Below are 19,646 nucleotides of genomic sequence, written 5' to 3'. Positions count from 1 at the left end.
TGTAATGAGGTGGATAGACCTAGAGTCTGTCATACAGAGTGAAGTAAGTCAGAAGGAGAGAGACAAATACCATATGCTAACACATATATATGGAATTTAAGAAAAAAAAATGTCATGAAGAACCTAGGGGTGAAACAGGAATAAAGACACAGACTTACTAGAGAATGGACTTGAGGATATGGGGAGGGGGAAGGGTAAACTGTGACAAAGCGAGAGAGAGGCAGGGACATATATACACTACCAAACGTAAGGTAGATAGCTAGTGGGAAGCAGCCGCATAGCACAGGGAGATCAGCTGGGTGCTTTGTGACCGCGTGGAGGGGTGGGATAGGGAGGGTGGGAGGGAGGGAGATGCAAGCGGAAAGAGATATGGGGACATATGTATATATATAACTGATTCATTTTGTTGTGAAGCTGAAACTAACATACCATTGTAAAGCAATTATACTCCAATAAAGATGTTAAAATGAAAAAAAGAAAAATACTGCAGCCAACTGCAAACTTCAATATCAGAAAAAATTAATAAAAGCACAGCCAACTTTAAAAAAAAGATAACCGACTTAAGGGGGGGGTGGGGGAGGGATGGATTGGGAGTTTGAGATTAGCAGATGCAAACTATTATATAGGGAATGGATAAACAACAAGGTCCTACTGTATAGCACAGGGAACTATACTCAATATCTTGTGATAAACTATAATGGAAAAGAATATGAAAAAGAATGTATGTATATATATTATAACTGAATCAATTTGTTACACAGTAGAAATTGACACAATATTGTAAGTCAACTATACTTCAATAAAACAAATTTTAAAAAATAAAATTTTAAAATAAGAAAAAAAAAAAAAAGGGAGAACATAAATGAAATAGAGTAATGCTAGTGCTTGAGTAGTCTCTTTAGTGTTGGGGTGAGATAGGGTCCAGAAAAAAGAAGTCTTCAGATACAAGATCTCTTGTCCGGTCTGCCTTTGTAATTTGGAATTTAAACTTCTGCCATGAAGGTGTCATTATCCTTTACTTGAAAACCACTGACCTACAGTGCCCCAGCCATCTCACATTGGTTACTGTACTCTGTCAAGCTTCACACACAATGGTCCTCCATCCCCTCTAGTTCCATCCCAGAAGATGCTGAAACTCCTGCTTCAGGTCGGAACAGGTCAATATCCGCATTGTTCTTAGAAGAGTCATCTGCTAGAAGGATTTTTATTTAAGCCATATTTTGGAATCTGGGATGTATTTTTTTCCCCAGTAGTGTCTGTTACCAAATAGCACCTTGTTCTGCTGTCATCTTCCTGATGATAAACTCTTCCTGATAATAAATTTAGTCTACTGGCAGATACCATAAGCTTGTCATGACAAAAGTGACAAACAATGCCAATAGGACACAATCTGAAAGAATAATGAAAAAAGAACCCTTGAAATTCCAGACAGATGAACTAGTTGGTTAAATGAGAATATTTTGGTTCCAAGTCCCAGAGTAAATCCTATAGCACTCTGGGTAAAAATGCCAGAAGGCAGAAAGAGCATCAGAATTACCTGGATCATATCCAATATTAGATTCATCCTCTGGATTCCCAAGGGATAGATGACATGATATGTGCCTTCACCTAATATTACTAGGATAAGGCACAACTCAACAGTCTGATTTGATATAGCACCAAGAAAGTGGTAAATCCAACTCTCAAGTCTGAGTTCACACATGTTGGCAGGTCACAAACTAGGGAATGGTCTGCTTTGGGGAACCACTGGCTTTTTGGATGTAGATCATAATTTCCTCTTATCACAAATGCAGCCAACAACATGAAGTCAACACAACTGATTCACACAACCCAAGCTGCTGAAAAGAAGCAGCTTCCAGGAATCAACAGTAGTGGTGTGGTTGACCTTTATCTCATGGCTGAATAGATCTACTTGGCGGGAGCCCCAGAGAGTCCTTACACTTACCTATAAATTCATCTACCTGAAAAGGTGAGGCTAGGGAGGAGCCAGAACTATAAAGCAGTCTCTTCTCCTCAACCGGACAGGTCAAGACCACTAGAAGGGATAACAAAGTCTCCCATCAAACCCACACAGGGAATTATTTTTAGTAGTTCCATAGTGAATAACAGGAATTGCACTTCAGAAGAATGTCACACAGTCAGATATCTTCTGTTCAAGGTAGATGAGGACTGAAATGAGGAATAGAAAAAGATAAGGAAATAGGGGTAGGATTCAAGCTCAAGAGGGAGGTTTTCCTTAATTCCAACTATGGTCCATTTCACCCTGAACATACATGGCTATAAGATGCCCTTTACCTTGCAGTGTTCTGGCTAAGATCAACTTTATCTCTATTCGGGTTAGTTCATGGAAGCCCCTAGCCCTACAGAAAAAGCAGGCTGTAGTTTTAATATGTGATTTTTTGTTTAAGAAAATGATTCTCAGAAGCCACATGGCTCTTTACATTTCCTGTTATTCTTCTCTGGGAGACAGAAGTGCTTTCTTCTCCCCACTTTTGAAGGAGGATGCAGCATTGTGTCTTTCTTCAAAGACTTTTCCAACTAACATGTTATTTAGTTCTTAGGGATCTACCCTAAAAAAAGTGCCAGGGACTTTTCCTTCAGCCACTAAATGCCATTAAGGAACTGTCTGCCTAAACAAAAGTATGTCATTATCTATCCTCTTTCCAGGACTTTAAACTACAAATCTCCAAAAACCATAGAGTAGTTAATTTGTCCTACTTAATTATATGTATAGTTTAAAAGCTTAATAAACAGTCACACAGAGTCTCACAGAACAGGACTGGTCTTCCTCTTTGACTCAGACTTTTGAGGCACTTCCCGGGCAGCTCAAGACTTCGTTACTGACTCCCAGAGCCTGCTGAAGTAGATCCAAAGAGCTGGGCTGGAGCTGTAAATTTTTGTCATCATATTTCTATGAACTTTATCCCTCTTGTTTATTCAGGATATCACCAATATCCAGGAAGTCAAAGAGCCGGGAAAGAAGGGCAGGGTGGTGGCAAGTTATTGGCTCAATCCGGAGGTCCTTGGTGAGGCCACATTTAACAGGAAGCAGAACCCAGAGCATCAATCAGAAAAGCGCCTTTATCACAGCCTGCTGGCTGACCTTGTGGTGAGATGGTGGTGCCCTTCTCGAGATAGTCAGAACATTCCTCACTACCACAATGCACTCGCCCACAGGAGAGTCTCTGCTATAGTAAAGGACACTGATCTACCCCATGGGAGAAAATGGACAAAATGTACCCCACGGAAAATTTAAAAATCCCTCTCAGCAAGTACTGTCACAGCAAATAGTCACTTTTCAAATAAGTCATTCAGTTAGGTAGCCATTATTATGGCTTTTTTTCCCTCCCAGGAAACCCCAAGTCTCCTGCTAGTGAAAGGAATCAGAGGCTCCTAGAATTTTTCTAGGTATCAATTGCCTACCAATATAAAAAAACTCAAATCAAAGTTCAACCTCATTCTGAAGGGTTTGTTGTCAGTCATGTCATGAAGGTTTAAGTGGAAACAGGGAAGAAATTCAATAAAATATTTATGCTCTCTTACCATTAGCATCTTGGACTCCAGTAAGTGCTCCGACAGCTGCTGCGGTTTCCCCAGACAGGACTATCTGTCCCCCCCCTTGCAAGGTGGCCTCAGCCAGGGTGGCGACAGCATGGGCGGCAGCTTCGCTGTGGGTATAGAAAGAGGAGGGGGGAATGTATGAGTTGAATAAAGGTATAGCACTGCAGCAAGACAAACCAAACTTTCAACCTTTCCTAGGATCTCTCCACTGACTCCATGTTTGTGAGCCTACCAGCACATAAGGCTATTGACAGAATCAGAGCAATTTTTAAATGATAATAATAAATAGCTAGAGAAATCCCAAGTCTTTCACGTTTATACAGCTAATGTGAGATTTTCTTTAAACCTAGGAAATGGGTGTTTAAGGACAGAAGGCACGCATTCCCAGTCCCTTCTTTATCAAGATCAATTGAGTGCCTGTAAGCCATAGTGGAAGCTCTGATCCACATTCACAATGCAAAAGCCATTTTGGTTGTCAATCACAATGTTTTCTTTTTCTCTTTACGGTAACACAAGGCAGACCATCTGAAACTGCCTTTTTGTTTGTTTTTGGTTTTTTTTTGCGGTACGCGGGCCTCTCACCGTTGTGGCCTCTCCCGTCGCGGCTCCGGACGTGCAGGCCCAGCGGCAATGGCTCACGGGCCTAGCCGCTCCACGGCATGTGGGATCTTCCCGGACCGGGGCACGAACCCGTGTCCCCTGCATCGGCAGGCGGACTCTCAACCACTGCGCCACCAGGGAAGCCCTGAAACTGCCTTTTTATAGCTAAGGATGGATGATAATGTGAGGAGTCAGCAACCTGGACTTGCTATTCAATTAATATTAAATAATAACTCTACTCAATACTCTGCAATAACCTATATGGGAAAAGAATCTGAAAAAGAATAGGCATGTGTATATGTATAAATCACTTTGCTGTACACCTGAAACTAAGACAACATTGTAAATCAACTATACTCCAATATAAAATAAAAAATTTTTAAAAGATACATAAAAATATATCAAATAATAGCAATTTGGTTTACATCCATGATTCCAAATACAAAGTAATGGTTGACTAATATCTTGCAAAGTTCAGCCCTTCCTTTTGCTTCATGTACAGGTAGGCAGAACTAAATTAACACTTAAAAGTTTAAATTATCACCATAAGCCCAAAATCCTTGACTCTACAAACATAATGAAATAATAAACCTCCCTTCACTGCAAACCAAACACTCTGCAGAACAGAAAGATATTAGCCATCTATTTATAGTAAACACTATTCTAGCAGTTTGTATCCCATTTTTCTTTTCCTTATTGTATGCTTTTACTATATGCATAAATACCCACTTTTATTGATTCGATGATGATACAAACTATAAAATGTATTACTGTTTCATGTGCCAGCAAAAAAAGAAAAGTTCCTGGGCATTCCCTGGTGGTCCAGTGGTTAGGACTCCATATTTTCACTGCCAGGGCCCGGGTTCGATCACTGGTCAGGGAACTAAGATCCCCAAGTCCCACAGCACAGACAAAAAAAAAAGTTCCTGACAATTGTAATCGTAAGATTATAGTTTACCATCCAAACTTCAGAGATGTTAAAATGTGGAAGAAAAGAAAAAAAGAACCCACCAGATAAATTCATCACCTCTCCTGGGAAAGTACCAGGTACCACTCTGCACAGTTACTGAGGGAGTATCAAAAGTGGGCATGGAGAAAAGGAGGTGGCGTCATTTAGTTTATCAGAGGTGGACAAAGTCCTGGGTTTGACATCGAATAAGCCAGTTGATTCAGCTTTGTTCTGAAGCTGCAGACTTTGCCACAACTATGGCAGTCATCTCGCAAAAACAAGCTGTAGGGGAGGATGGGGCGGGGGGCAGCTGTGGACCGTTTAGGGCAAACGTGTCACGACTGCGGGCAAAGCAATGTGTACCAAACTTAACAGCGTCACTTTCATCTAAGAGAGTCAGCAAACAAGTAAAGCAACTGACATAATCATTCTTCTGGGGAAGACTTCTTGGTCACTATAAGGATGTTAGGAAGCAGTTTAAGAAGTCCAATGGACAGAAAAGTCTCATTAAATAGAAAATTCTCCCCTTCTTGCTAACTTGCCTTGCTTTTTAAATTGTTATGTGTGTGTTTAAAAAGTTATTTTTCTCTGATAATAAAATGCATGTAGAAACTTGTAAAAATTCATTAAGTATGAAAGAAAATTTTTAAATATCACACAGAGATAAGAGCCATTTTCCTTCTAATCTTTTTTTTTTTTGCGGTATACGGGCCTCTCACTGTTGTGGCCTCTCCCGTTGCGGAGCACAGGCCCCGGACACGCAGGCCCAGCGGCCATGGCTCACAGGCCCAGCCGCTCTGCGGCATGTGGGATCAACCCGGACCGGGGCACGAACCCGTGTCCTCTGCATCGCCAGGTGGACTCTCAACCACTGCGCCACCAGGGAAGCCCCCTCCTTCTAATCTTAAACACAATTTTAAACAGATAATCAGGATCATACTGTACACAAAGTTTTATAGCCTGCTTTTCTTACCTAACTTGGTATTTCCCCATATAAATATTCTTTGACATTTATTCAAAATAATAAGTTAAATGTAAAACTGCTGATTCCCCCCACCCCCTTTTCTATTTGTTCAGCTGTGGTAACTTTTAATTTCCAGGTTTCCTTTAACTTAGTTCAAGATCATGATTACATATTTCAAATTTATTTACTTCCTTTATAAAAAATTTGGGGATGGAATTGAGGTTGAGCAAAAAGCTGAACAGAATCATAGAGTTTCCACGCAGCCCCTTTAAAAGCTAAGATCAATCTCTGTGCTAAAACGTACTTCCGATGTGATACCCACAGCCAGTCATTCCATAGTATCTGTAACATGAATTCAGAGCCAAAGTGGACCCTGGATCTGGAATTACTACTAAGGCTATTCTTTACCTTTTACAAGGTAGATTTTAATTTTAGGATGCTTTATAATTATTTATTAGAGATAGTAAAACGAATGATTATTTAGTGCCTAGACCCTTAACTTTTAATATTTTTCTGAGAAACTTGTGTCAAATAATACTACCAGCCAATTCTGCAGTGTTCAGCTATCACGGATTAACGATACAAATATTTAACACTCTGACCTGAGACTTCATGGAAAGCCAAAAAGGATATTCTTTGGAAAATGCTTCAGCTGTGTGGTATTTTGAAAAAGAAAGCTGGTATATGAGAACTGTTTATACGGAAATAGGAGCTGTGTTTACAGGTTACCTCAGCAACTGCTCATTTCCCCACTGTTTTTATCACAATCTACAATAATCTTATTTCTATGACCATCAAAGGTGATGTCCTGCCACTCTTGGACACATGCTTGCAGGGTGAAATTTCACAGGCTATGAGGGGGAGAGCAGCCACCCAAGCCCTGACCCGGAAGAGTCCCTGTATCCAGTCATACCCATTTTGTAATGTCTGAAGCTCTAAATATTTGAAGTCATTTTCTTTAGTGCCTTTCTAAAATATGTTATGCTGGAAGAAAAGCTGTGAAGCAGCAACAACTAAAGCAATCTGGGATGCCAGGGATGAGGGGTCCGACAGGGATGACAGGTCCACAGGTCGGTGAAGTTAGTTACTGCATGCCCTGTTCAGGGGCCAGGGGCAAAGCAGCAATGGATGGATCTTTTACATGGTGCAAAAGACAATGGTGACGCCTGTGGTCAGCAGACTATCATTCCCAAGTCTATTCTAACCATTAGACTTCATGGGAAGTGATCAAACTGTACTGCGAGAAAAAGGTTACCTTCACTTAAAAGGTGAGTAGGGATCAAAATGTCTCTAAGCTACCACTTAGCAATTTTTCAACAGAAGTTATTTCCAAACCAGTTACAAATGAGAAGTTTCTAACAAGCCCCCCCCACCTTTTTTTCTGTCAATGTTTTATCTGCAAGTGTCCCACCTTCACCTACAGGAAAAAGAGGCAGTTGCATAGTCCCTGTCCTCTATTTCCAGAGAGGATTTCTGATCTAGGTTGTCCATCCCATGTTACTGGACAAATAAATACAAGTTCATATATTAAAGCCATGTTTTATTTTAGTAAGATCTCTAATTTTAAGTCAATATTTTCATTTTAAAAAATGGTAAGAGTTGGGCTTCCCTGGTGGCGCAGTGGTTGAGAGTCCGCCTGCCGATGCAGGGGACACGGGTTCGTGCCCCGGTCCGGGAGGATCCCACGTGCCGCGGAGCGGCTGGGCCCGTGAGCCATGGCCGCTGAGCCTGCGCGTCCGGAGCCTGTGCTCCGCAACGGGAGAGGCCACAACAGTGAGAGGCCCGCGTACCGCAAAAAAAAAAAAAAAAAAAAAAAAGGTAAGAGTAAGTTTTTCTTTAAAAATATGATTCACTTCTTTTCTTTAAGCAGTCTCTTCACAGCAAAAGAACAGCAACTCTAACTTTCTTGAGCGTTTGTTTCCCCATAGCACTGAGTCACAGCACTACACACAGCAGACACTCAGTAAAAACTGTCTTCCTGTCAACAACATCGTATAAATTTCTACCAGAGCAAATGTAGATTCAGTCTACCAATATTTATCATGTACCCGTCTCTATGTGCAAGGACTGTACTGGCTTTGCAGGACTTGTGTAAGAGGGAATGTAAGTCTAGGACAACTTAACCAACGACCTGAAACTTCAAATTAATCACTGTATTGCAACAAGCAAATGGTGATTTCATTTCCTTTCCTGTCTGGTTGTTCAGGGTGAACAGGTCTGAGGTGTGACGCTCTGCTTTTCATTTGTTCACTTTGATTCTCTCTCCATCTCCTTCCTAAAAGTGTTAATTTATTCTGTATTTTGAAAATAATTAAAATTAACTAGCTTCTAGATTTTTAAATGACAATTTCTCCATACCCCTTTTGGGTATGGAGGGTGGGCTACAGGTTGTCTGAGCCCAGGGCCCTCATTCTAACTTGCTATACAAAATTCTTTTAACAGCATGGTTGAAAAAAAGGTCTGTCCTGCACCTGTCCTGATCCCCTTTCCCCTCAACAGCTGAGAGAACCCCTCTGCCTTCTTGTTCTCCAGCTGCCATTCCATGTAGCCTGCCTGCCTCTCTCTCTCTGCTCTGCACCCACATCTGCTGTTTACAATGCAGCAGCGGTGCAGGTGATTGTTAGAGAACCATGCTTGTTCCATCTGCACCTGAAAAAGAGAGGCTGGAAGGGAGCAGCTCTAGGAAATCGTTTTGTTACCACAGGAACAAAGACCCGATTCGCAGTGTACTTTTCACTAAGACGACTTCCAGCAACGAATTCTTTGGAGAGGCTGGGAATGGGTCTCATCCCATAGAGAAGCAAACACAAAGGGCTTGTGTCTTAAGTCCAATCCTCCTGACGTTAGACAGTGGGTTACCGCTCCTGGAATTAGAAGCCCATGATGTTCCCCTAGTAGCCTGCTATAGTCTAGTCTTCACTGCCAGGCTTGGTTTCTTCACCCTCAGCAGAGGCTGCAACACACCATCCCCCAACACTCATCGGGGTGTTGAACTATCTGACTGCAAACAGATTTCAACATCTCTTTACTCCTACATGCCACAGTGAACCATATTCTCCTTCCTTTGGAGTAAACACTGTGGCCACCTCAGCTGCATCTGAGTTTGTTAACAAGCCCTCAGGGGAAACCATTACCCTCCTTGCCTTTAGAAATAAGCCCTGGTCCTTACACTAAAGGGAGCCAGAATGTGCCTCATGTTTTCCACTATGTACAGGGTTCCCAGGACATTCCCACTTCACTGGAATAGCAAAGGTGCTGGCTCGATGAAATGAAGTTTTTCTGGTCTTTGATGGTGGCCTTTTAGACCCCACGCTACAGTGAGGGGTTACCGGACCAAAAGGAAGGAGGGTTTCACTCTGGCCATAGCTTTCAGGAAGTTTATCTGTGTGTCCTCTCTCAAAGGTACAAGTAGGACTGAGTCAAAGTGTAAGGAATCAAATAAGACTTTCATGTTACTGAAAAGTGATATGGTTCAATGGGCTAAGAAAAAAGTTTCTACCCCAGGTCACTCAGGGACTCACTGGTAACTCTGGAAGGAGAAGCGTTTGTGTACGTTTCAGTTTTTTATACCTGACCAACCACCAAGTCCTTACCATACTTCCTTCAAAATCAGTCACTTTATCTCCACTCTTACTACTAGTTTCCACGCCTTTGACAAGTCATACCTGGACTGCCTCTTCTTAACTGGCCTTCTACTTTTAATCTCTTCTCGCTGTAAACAATTCTAAGTAGACAAATTTTAAAATATAAGTTAAATGATAATAAGTATAATTCTTGAAATGCTAATTACAGGCCAGACACTTTGATGAGAGTTTTATATACATCATTTCATTGAATCTTTATGATTCTACATGATGAAAATTATCCTTATTATAATGATGATGAGACTAATGCTCAGGGGTTAAATTTCTCCACATCAAATGGCAACTAAATGGCAGAGGTAGGATTCAAACCTGAATCTATACGACCTCAGAACCCTCTTCTCAGCCACTATACTATACGGCTTGATGGAAATCTTCTGTACATAAGCCTAGCTAGGCTTTCTAGTGTCTACCACAGCCAATCTAAACTTCAACTGATTTTTATATTTTGGAGGAAGTGATCCCCTTACTCTGAATTCCTACTATGTTCATAGTCTACACCATACACTTGGACAGTAAATTACACTCTGAGTAATATGTTTGCTAAGTGTTTTACTTAAATCAATCTCCCCATTCGCAGTATGATTTCTTTTAAGGCAGACATTATATCTTAGAGCATTCTTTATTTACAGCCTTACCCAGTACAGTGCTGGCATGTCGCAAGAGTTCAAAGACTATTTGAGGCTAACAGCTGCTGCACATAATGTTAACAGCAACCTTACCATATGCTGGGCACTGAACTAAGGATTTCACATGCATTGACTTTTCCCATTCTCACAGCACTCCTACAAAGTAGGCACTGTTTTTACCCCACCCCCACCATTTTACATAGAGGAAAGCCTTGGCATTGAGCTCAAGTAAATCACCCAAGGTCAAACAGCTAGTAAGTGATTACTAGCTGGGATTCAAACCCAAGTAGCCTGGCTTCAAAGCACACACTCTTAACCATTAGTTAAAAGGTCTGGGTCCATTGAAAATAAAATTGTGTAAGCAATGAACAAGAAGAAGAATAATATGGGGATGATTTTTTTCTGTCAACAACGAATAGAAGGAACCAAGCACGGAACAAAACAATTTAGTTTTGGAAATTACCTCTTACTAGAGTATTCCATTCTGCAGTATCCTTCCTAAACATATCTGAAGAAAAAAAATTCAGTTTCTCCCAATAATCCAAAACTTATTTTATTTCGAAGTCACTGATAAGCAAGGGAAACAAACTTCCTGAAAGTCAGTAAAGTCAGCTCCTGACCAGCTAAAACATGGATTAATAGCCATAACAAAAAGCAGTTTCTTAGTAGGATAAAAGGAAAATCAATCCTGAAGCTTCTTGATTTTTTATTACATCCTTTGGTCCCTTTAAAAACACAAAGTACTTACATCTTGCTGCTTTTGGTCTGTTAAGGAGCACAGAATAGGATAAAGCAAAAGGGACCCATGTCCCTTGACCAGAAGGCTTGAGCTGGAAGTCGGGCTGGACTGGTTGCTGGGGATGGGATAGGATGGGAATGCAGTAGGTGAGGGCTGATTATAAAACAACTTACAGTATCCTATGGGTTAAGAGTATTAAGTTCCAAATGCCAATTGTGACAAACTGAGGTACAACATTTCTCTTTACATCTGTATACAGGGACAGATTCGACCTCCTCTTTTATCGCCCACCCCTGCCTCCACCTGTTGAGTGCCATGGTGACTGTGGCTCCCTGCTGCATCTCCTGAGAAGCTGCCACTGCAGCCTCTGCCAATGATGCCACTGCCTGGGTAGCCTCTGATGCTTGTGTCGTCTGGATGGTCATCTCACCTCCTTGTAACGTGGCCCAATTTTGTTCCACCTGAGGCAGAAAAGGACATGATAGTTAAAAAATAAAACTCACAAAAGGATTATGATTTTTAAAAGTCATTTTTCTAAAAAACTGCTATGTGCTCAGCCAAATACATACATACTTTTAAATTAACATGAATTACAACATATAGAACAGGGTTTTTAGCATATCTTTGGTGTTAAAAAGGGGGGTATTAGAATATATATTTGAATTTGCTTATATTTGCGTAAAGAGACTCTGGAAGAACACAAAAGAAACCATTGAAAATATTTTCCTCAGTGTGTGCAGAGGGAGGAGTTGTGGGAATAGGTTGGATAGAAGGCAGAAAGAAGATTTTCCATTGCATCCTTTTACATAAATTTTGAAATATCTGAGTCATATCAATATAGTACCTATTCTAAAATTAAAAGTTTCTGAATAAATCATAAGTATAATTCTAAAAAAATTCAAACTGTACCAAAGGGAATATAATGCCAGTACTCCAGACCCTTTACCCAAAGGCCACTGTTGTTACCTATTTCTCTATTTCTCATGCATCTTTGCAGGGATATTCTCTTGATATGCAAGCATATTTACACATACACATACACACACTCAAGAAAAATGGCAGTACTTGCTACATGCTTTTTGTACCTTGCTTTTTTTCATAAACAATACAGCTCTGAAATGATTTTACTTTGGAATGTATCAAACTGCTTCACTCATTCATGATTCATAATAATGGCTGCATAAGCATTATATTATATGGATACACCATGATTTACTTAACCAGACATCTTTTAATGGGCATTTAGGTAGTTTCCAGTGTTTTGCTATTACAAACAGTACTGTGATGAATATCGTTATACACTACTTTGTATAGTTTATGTGAGTCTACTTACTGAGTAAATTCCTAGAAGTGGAATTATATATCAAAATTATTTTGTATTTTTATTTTTGATGGAAACTGCCAAATTCAGTAAACAATTTTTTTAATGTAGCAAAACCTGCTTTTCTTTTACTGGGGAGGAATTATGAAGAAACGAAACAAGCAACAAAACAAACAAACAAAAACATACTATCTGGTTATATAGAGTAGATTAGAATTCAGCTTTTCTAGATCTAGAACAGGGTTTCTCAACAATAGCACTATTAACATTTTGGGTTAAATAATTCTTTGTTGTGAGGTCTGTCCTGTGGATTGTAGGATGTTTAGCAGCATCCTTGGTTTCTACCCGGTAGATGCTAATACATCCTCCACAGTCATGATAATCAAAAATATCTCCAGACATTGCCAAATGTCCTCTCTGAGGGGTACAGGGGTTGCCCCGGGTTGAGAACCACTGACTTTAGTATAATGCTTTGCCATTTAGAGATTTTTTTTCAGTCCTGGATACCTGAATCTAGCTACTTCAGTCCATTTTGCTCAATAAATACTGGTTAAGTATCCCCTCGCCCCCCGCCCCCACCCCTCCACCCAAAACCAAAAAGCAACAGGGGTAGTGAAAGCAGTTTTTATTCTAAAATACGGTAGGTGATAAATCAAGCAGCTCACGTATACTATTTCTACAGACTCAGGTCTCAGGATGTTAGCTGTGTTTGCTGGAGCTCTTTCTGGGGCCCAGTGAGTGGTAAACTTGTGCCTTCATGTTACTGTGTCCCAAAGAAAGTGTCACAAGCTCTAGGAGACACAGATACTTAAAATGCCTCCGGCGGGACTTCCCTGGTGGCGCAATGGTTAAGAATCCACCTGCCAATGCAGGGGACACAGGTTCGAGCCCTGGTCCAGGAAGATCCCACCTGCCGCGGAGCAACTAAGCCCAAGCCCCACAACTACTGAGCCTGCGCTCTTGAGCCCACGAGCCACAATACTGAGCCCACGTGTCACAACTACTGAAGCCCACGCGCCTAGAGCCCGTGCTCCACAAGCAAGAGAAGCCACCGCAATGAGAAGCCCGCGTACCACAACGAAGAATGGCTCCGCCCACCGCAACTAGAGAAGGCCCATGCACAGCAACGAAGACACAACACAGCCAAAAATAAAATAAACAAAATTTAAAATAAAATAAAATAAAATGCCTCCCGCTTTGGCTCTATTGCTATACTTGGATTGTCACAGTGCTCCTCCAAATGTTTGTCAAAAGCTCCCCAGAGAATGAGACATTCCTTTGAGCTACATTAGTATTTGCCCTGAGTTCTTATAGACAGTGGGCTGTGCCAGCAAGCCTTCAGGGCCCAACATTAAGAGCCAGAGATACCCTACTTCCTTCCTGTAGAGCTGCAAAGTTGCCCACTCAGGAATTCACGAAACTCTTGCTTCTTAAGGTATTACCTCTTTGATCTCATTATTCCAATAAGCATCACTGCAAACAACGCCACTTTAGATGGCAAGTTACACTGCCAATCCATAGATGGTTGATGATTCCACTCAGAACACCAGCTGAAGCTGGCCAGCCCTGTAGCATTTTCCTCTTTCCAGATCTGCCCCTCTATATTTCTGCCCATCCCATTGCTGAGTATGGCCTAGTGCAGCTCTCTCAAGTACTCATACTCTACGGCAGCAACTTAATACATATACATTCGGTTACAGCTATATTTGTAGTGAAAATGGTATTAGAATGTTGCCATACACAGTATACTTTAAGGAAGTTAAATTTGTGGCACAAAAGATTAATGGATGGTGGTAAAGGGTGGAGAAGTGGGAAGAAGCAGATGAAGAGATTTCTATTCAGAGTAATGACAGGTAATAAATAAATCAGCTTAGGTGTTAACGCTTCTTTGGAATTTCCTATTCTTGAGTCTCAGTGCTTTAGAGTTGTGTTTGCTTGAGCTCTTGCTGTGCTCCCTTTCCATCTTTTGGGAGCCACTGTGTGGTTATCTATGCCTGGATGTCACCATGTCCCAGAGAAAGGCCACAAACTCTAGAAGGGAAAGATATTCAGAGGATGTACAGTTAGCTTCTGTGCTTTTCTGAGAGAGACCCACTACAGTGAGGCCCTTCAAACTGTGGCTGTCCTTGTCTCTCTGGCTACCGTGAACCACCTTGGCTTTTCCACACTTTCACACTGTGATGCACTGCATGTGATGCTCCCTTTGAGAGGAACACAACTCCCATCCTTTGCTTCCTGTTCACCCCTCTAGTCTGAGCTCAGGTGAGATTAGAGCCAAGACAACTCCACTTAAAGACAACTCCCTATAGTCCAAGGCTCAGGACCTCTCCTCTGGGTTCCACAGTACCCTGGGCTTGCTTCTACTAGATCCTTATCTGATTGCCATTTTCCCTGATGTGTTTTTCTCTACCACCTACCTATGTGCTCCTTAAGAGCAAGAATGGTTTTTTTTTTTTTTTTTTTTTTTTCAGTACGCGGGCCTCTCACTGTTGTGGCCTCTCCCGTTGCGGAGCACAGGCTCCGGACGCGCAGGCTCAGCGGCCATGGCTCACGGGCCCATCCGCTCCGCGGCATGTGGGATCTTCCCGGACCGGGGCACGAACCCGTGTCCCCTGCATCGGCAGGCGGACTCTCAACCACTGCGCCACCAGGGAAGCCCAAGAATGGTCTTTACTCTCCTCTACCTATAGTATACATAGTGTCTGGCACAGGGTTCAGAAAGCATGTACTTAATGGATAGATGAAGAACATGTTCCTTTATTCAGATCTCCCTACTTGCTCTTCAGCATACCTATATTTCAAATAAACTGATATTCAATTGATATTCATAAACTGATATTCAAAAAAAACCCACCTAAAATAAGCCGTGCTACTTCAAAACTGTTACATGTGTTGATGGTTCAGTTTAAAATTCATGTCTCTAATGTCTCTGTACTTTGGTTTCTTCTTCTAACAGAAGCACATGTCCTACTATTATCAGATATCGTTTCTCTTTCAAATTTCAATTTTTCTGACACATAATGCAATTAATATCACCCATACCAACTGGTGGTCTTACCACAGAATTCTCAAATCCATTTGTACTGTAAATATGCCATCAAAATGGAAATTGTGTATTTTGAAATCAATATATATAGTTTATTTCATATTATTTTGAAATTCTTTCCTTATTCATTTCTAAATGTTTATGTAATTTGTTCTGTGTCCCTAATTAGTTTTAAGTTGCATCAGGTTAGAGATTCTTTTGGTTTCTTTATAACTACTCAGATTATTCGATATTCTCAGCACACAGGGTACTCAGAGTTGGGAGACCACTTTATTACCAGAAGAGACAGGCCCACAGAAGGTCCTTCTTAAAAATGTAACCAATTGCAACTAACTGGATGTTAAATGCAGTATGATCTAATGTAAGAGCTCTCACTGGCAAGGCTAGGATAACAAAATAACCTTAAAACTTCCAGAAGTATAGGTATTGTTTATTTTTGTAAATAACTTTCTGTTCCTTGGAGAAACAATGCTACATACAGGCAGTAGGATGTTTCCACTGAGGCACCTGATGCAATGCTTTGTTGGCTTGATATGGTCTTATCTGTCCCAAGTCAGTGAGATATTCTACTTACAGTCCTCATGGCTCAAAACTAAGATGCTGACAACCATGTCAACATCTAATCAGAAGGCACATAGAAGCAAACTATAGATTCTAAAACATTTTGCCACTTTCTGAGATAACCTATGCTTCTTTTCTTCATATTTTTGTTTCATTGTAAGTGTGGGGTTAGAATTTTTTTAATCTGACTGAATCTGGGTATCAACCAACAGGTTATTTGTATATATCATGCACACACTTCCACACGATGACTTTAAAACGACATCAGTGTGCTGGAAAAGCCACAGATATGTGACTAAGATTTTTGTATCCTTCATATTTTCCATGAACTTTTGGATACATTGGTTGTGTGAAGTTATTCTGTAAAATGGGTTTCAAAGAATTAGTCTCTAGAGAAGTGTTTAAGCAACTCAAAGTTACCTTCTTTAAAAGAGTACCCAGGAAACATTCAGTAGGGAGATGCCTAAATAACTTTGACTGAGTCAAAAAGTAAAAAGTAACAAATCCCATAAATGTACCCACCACTGTCTTTGCTACCTCTTTCACACTTCAAGGAGTGTCTGTCCTCTAGTTTTAGTGTTTGGGGACTGACGAATTTTCCCCTCAGCTAATCCATTCTCTTTCATGATGTTTATATACCTTTAAAAGTAAATCTGTTGACTTCTACCATTCTATACTGGAACAGCAAAGGGTAGCTCCTGCCCCAAACCTTCCCAGGCTCCCTCACTGGAAACACTCTCTCTTGAAGCTACAGACCACTTTGCAGCCTCTCTGACAGCAGGAACCACAGTTCATTTATGCAGATGCTTCTCTCTCCCTGAGAGCAGGGTTCCTGTGTAAATCAGCGCTACATATCTAACACCTCAACTGCAGCACAGCGGGAGGCTCAACACATGCTGGCTGACAGGAGCCTGCTGTATTTCTCTTCACCTTGCTAGCCATGACCCTGTATCAGTTCTCTCCCTTTCCTGAGATGCACAAATGACAGTGATTTTGTGGTGTTCTGAGTGGAAATATTCCATGGTTTTGAACAAGGGTGAGATAATATTTTCAGCTTTATTTCTGATATTGCTCTTTGACATTTGTTGACTATTTTTCAAATTTCAGAAGTATAACCTTTAGGGGAAAAGTCCACAGTGACTTAATGAACCCTTTCCTGAACTTCACTAATGGCTCAGAGCTTAGACAACATTTTTCTAATTGCGTTACCCAGCTTCAACACTTACACTGTGCCTTTGGGCAAGTCACCTAACCTTTCAGTTTCATCATGTATAAAGCAAAGATGATAACAGAACCTATACTTCCTAGGGTTGAGGAGTGCTTAGTTTACCGAGTGTCAATAAAGGTTAGCTACCTTCCTTTAAGTTAACATCCCATAATTATCTCAGTTTTGATAGGGAAGGATTTTCCTGTTCCTTTTTTTTTTTTTTTTTTTTTTTTCTGGCCGTGCCACGCAGCTTGTGGGATCTTAGTTCCCTGACCAGGGATTGAACTCAGGCCACAGCAGTGAAAGCGCTATGGCCGAGTCCTAACCACTGGGCCTCCAGGGAATTCCCAGGAAAGGACTTTCTTGTGAAGTCTTTTCAAAGGCTCATTTAAAATGCAATAAATCATGTCTACTGATTTACAAATATATATACCCCTTCAAAGAATGTTTTAGTCAGCTTTAGTTTTAATGATCTAATTTTTTTCATAAAGTCCAAAGATTAAATTCTTTGGGATTCACAGCTTAAAAGTACTAAATCCTATGTTACAAATATACAATTGTAAGTTCCTGACAGTTATGCCTGAATCATAAGGATCCATAAATTTTGATTGTTATAATTAACATACACAGAGTAAGCTACTTCACAAAACTGACATGGTGTGATGTCTTAAACGGTTTAAATAAAACAATGCTACAGACGTGTAGGCTACTTACAGTCTCTTCATCTTCTGGACCCTCCCTCTCCCTCACCTATACATTTGAGTATTTAAGTGGAAACAGACAGAATCCTTTCTTACCTCTCCATCAGCCACAGCAGAATAATTCACTTGGGCAACAGTGACTGTGGTTGGCAATTCTGAAGCATCAGCCAATGTGGCTACTGTTGCCCCTGTACCAACCTAAAGAAAAAATATGGAAAGTGATGTGTCAGTGGATGGATCCTTCAACCTCTCCTTTACTCAGAAGTTAAGATTCAGATAATCCCAAATTCAGCAGAGGTAATGACTAATATGCCTTGTAATATGAAATGAATTACTAAAATCACATCTCAGACACTAACATGAGTTTCAGAGTTTTACTTCAACCATATAAGTCACTATGAGAAGCCATCATGTTTCATCATTGGTGCCCAGTGTCAGTCAACCAACTTTCTACTCTCTCCCCAATCTGAATTTTAGACGCTCCCTCTATCTACCAACAAATTACGTTTCACCTCAGAAGTGGTAACTCAGAAGGAATATTTCCTGGCCACTGAGAGAGTGAAATGGTAAAAAAAAAAAAAGAAGCCATTTTTACAGTGCTTTGATTTGGAAATGTCTAGAAATGCTATCTATAGCTTTGTATTTAGCAAAATGCAAACAATTTAAAATATTATTCAAAAAATAGAGTTCAGGTAGGAAGATCTTGGGGAGCTGTATAAAATTAATACAAGAATTTATATAAAGACAACTTTCTTGGGCTTTCCTGGTGGTGCAGTGGTTAAGAATCCGCCTGCCAATGCAGGGGACACGGGTTTGAGACCTGGTCTGGGAAGATCCCATATGCCACAGAGCAACTAAGTCCGTGTGCCACAACTACTGAGCCTGAGCTCTAGAGCCCACAAGCCACAACTACTGAGCCCACGTGCCACAACTACTGAGCCTGTGCTCTAGAGCATGCGAGCCACAATTACTGAGCCCACGTGCCACAACTACTGAAGCCCGTGCGCCTAGAGCCCATGCTCTGCAACAAGAGAAGCCACCACAATGAGAAGCCCACGCACCACAACAAAGAGTAGCCCCCACTCGCTGCAACTACAGAAAGCCAGCACACAGCAATGAAGACCCAACGCAGCCAAAAATAAATAAATTAAAAAAAAAAAAAAAAAAGACAACTTTCTCCAGTCTGAGGTGAGGTGCCCACTGATCTGCCTCAGAAATCACAATCTGGTAACCAGAAGGTTTACTCACCTGGATAAGCGAGACAGTGCCATCAGGGTTACTAAAGGTCTGGACTACAGTCTGTGATGGTACAAGATGGGCTATACTGTGTGTGGTTGTGGCCTGTGTTTGTGTTTGCTGATCTTCAAAAGCATACAAAAGGTCCTCCCGCCCATGCTGTTTATAACAGTTTTTAACTATGGTCCGTAGTGCCTGGGTCCATGAAACCTGTCATCAAAAGACCAGAAAAGCACATTAAGTCACAAAGAATGTTGGTTATTCAGTTCTACTGTGGAATAAGCAGCTGCTTATTTATCAAACCAAACCAAACTTGCATGGAGTAACTCTCTCAGGATTATTTCCCACAGACCGATTTGGACATAAAGAAATTCAGCACCAAGTACCAACAATTTCACACTGGTTTCCTTCCTGATCAAAGTCGGGTTTAACTTTTGTGTTTTCCTGAGGCCAACTGTTAAACTTCTCACAGAAGAAGGTTACTCTTTCGT

The 19,646-nt window shown here is 41.0% G+C and overlaps 1 protein-coding gene across 10 annotated transcripts in view; it reads right to left on the bottom strand.

The window, feature by feature from the left end:
* The window catches only part of NRF1 (nuclear respiratory factor 1), a 139,344-nt gene that overhangs the window by 36,192 nt on the left and 83,506 nt on the right, over window positions 1-19,646 (bottom strand). For 8 of the 10 annotated variants that reach the window (XR_003795188.1, XR_003795190.1, XM_029233328.1 and 5 more), the window contains exons 7-10: window positions 19,168-19,365; window positions 18,016-18,117; window positions 11,387-11,544; window positions 3,544-3,668 (exon numbers count right to left, since the gene is read on the bottom strand). Coding sequence is in view for 6 of the 10 variants with exons in the window: in XM_029233328.1 (XP_029089161.1) it covers window positions 3,544-3,668; window positions 11,387-11,544; window positions 18,016-18,117; window positions 19,168-19,365 (583 nt within the window). In the remaining 4 variants the exon portion in view is untranslated. The remainder of the gene's footprint in view (window positions 1-3,543; window positions 3,669-11,386; window positions 11,545-18,015; window positions 18,118-19,167; window positions 19,366-19,646) is intronic. The other 2 variants (XR_003795191.1, XR_003795192.1) reach the window with 1 other exon arrangement.

The sequence above is a fragment of the Monodon monoceros genome, unplaced genomic scaffold, assembly GCF_005190385.1.
Source record: "Monodon monoceros isolate NGI ecotype Baffin Bay Population unplaced genomic scaffold, NGI_Narwhal_1 Super_Scaffold_2, whole genome shotgun sequence".
Lineage (NCBI taxonomy): Eukaryota > Metazoa > Chordata > Mammalia > Artiodactyla > Monodontidae > Monodon > Monodon monoceros.
The sequence above is the reverse complement of the archived record's forward strand: the minus strand, read 5'-3'. Positions and strand labels throughout refer to the sequence as shown.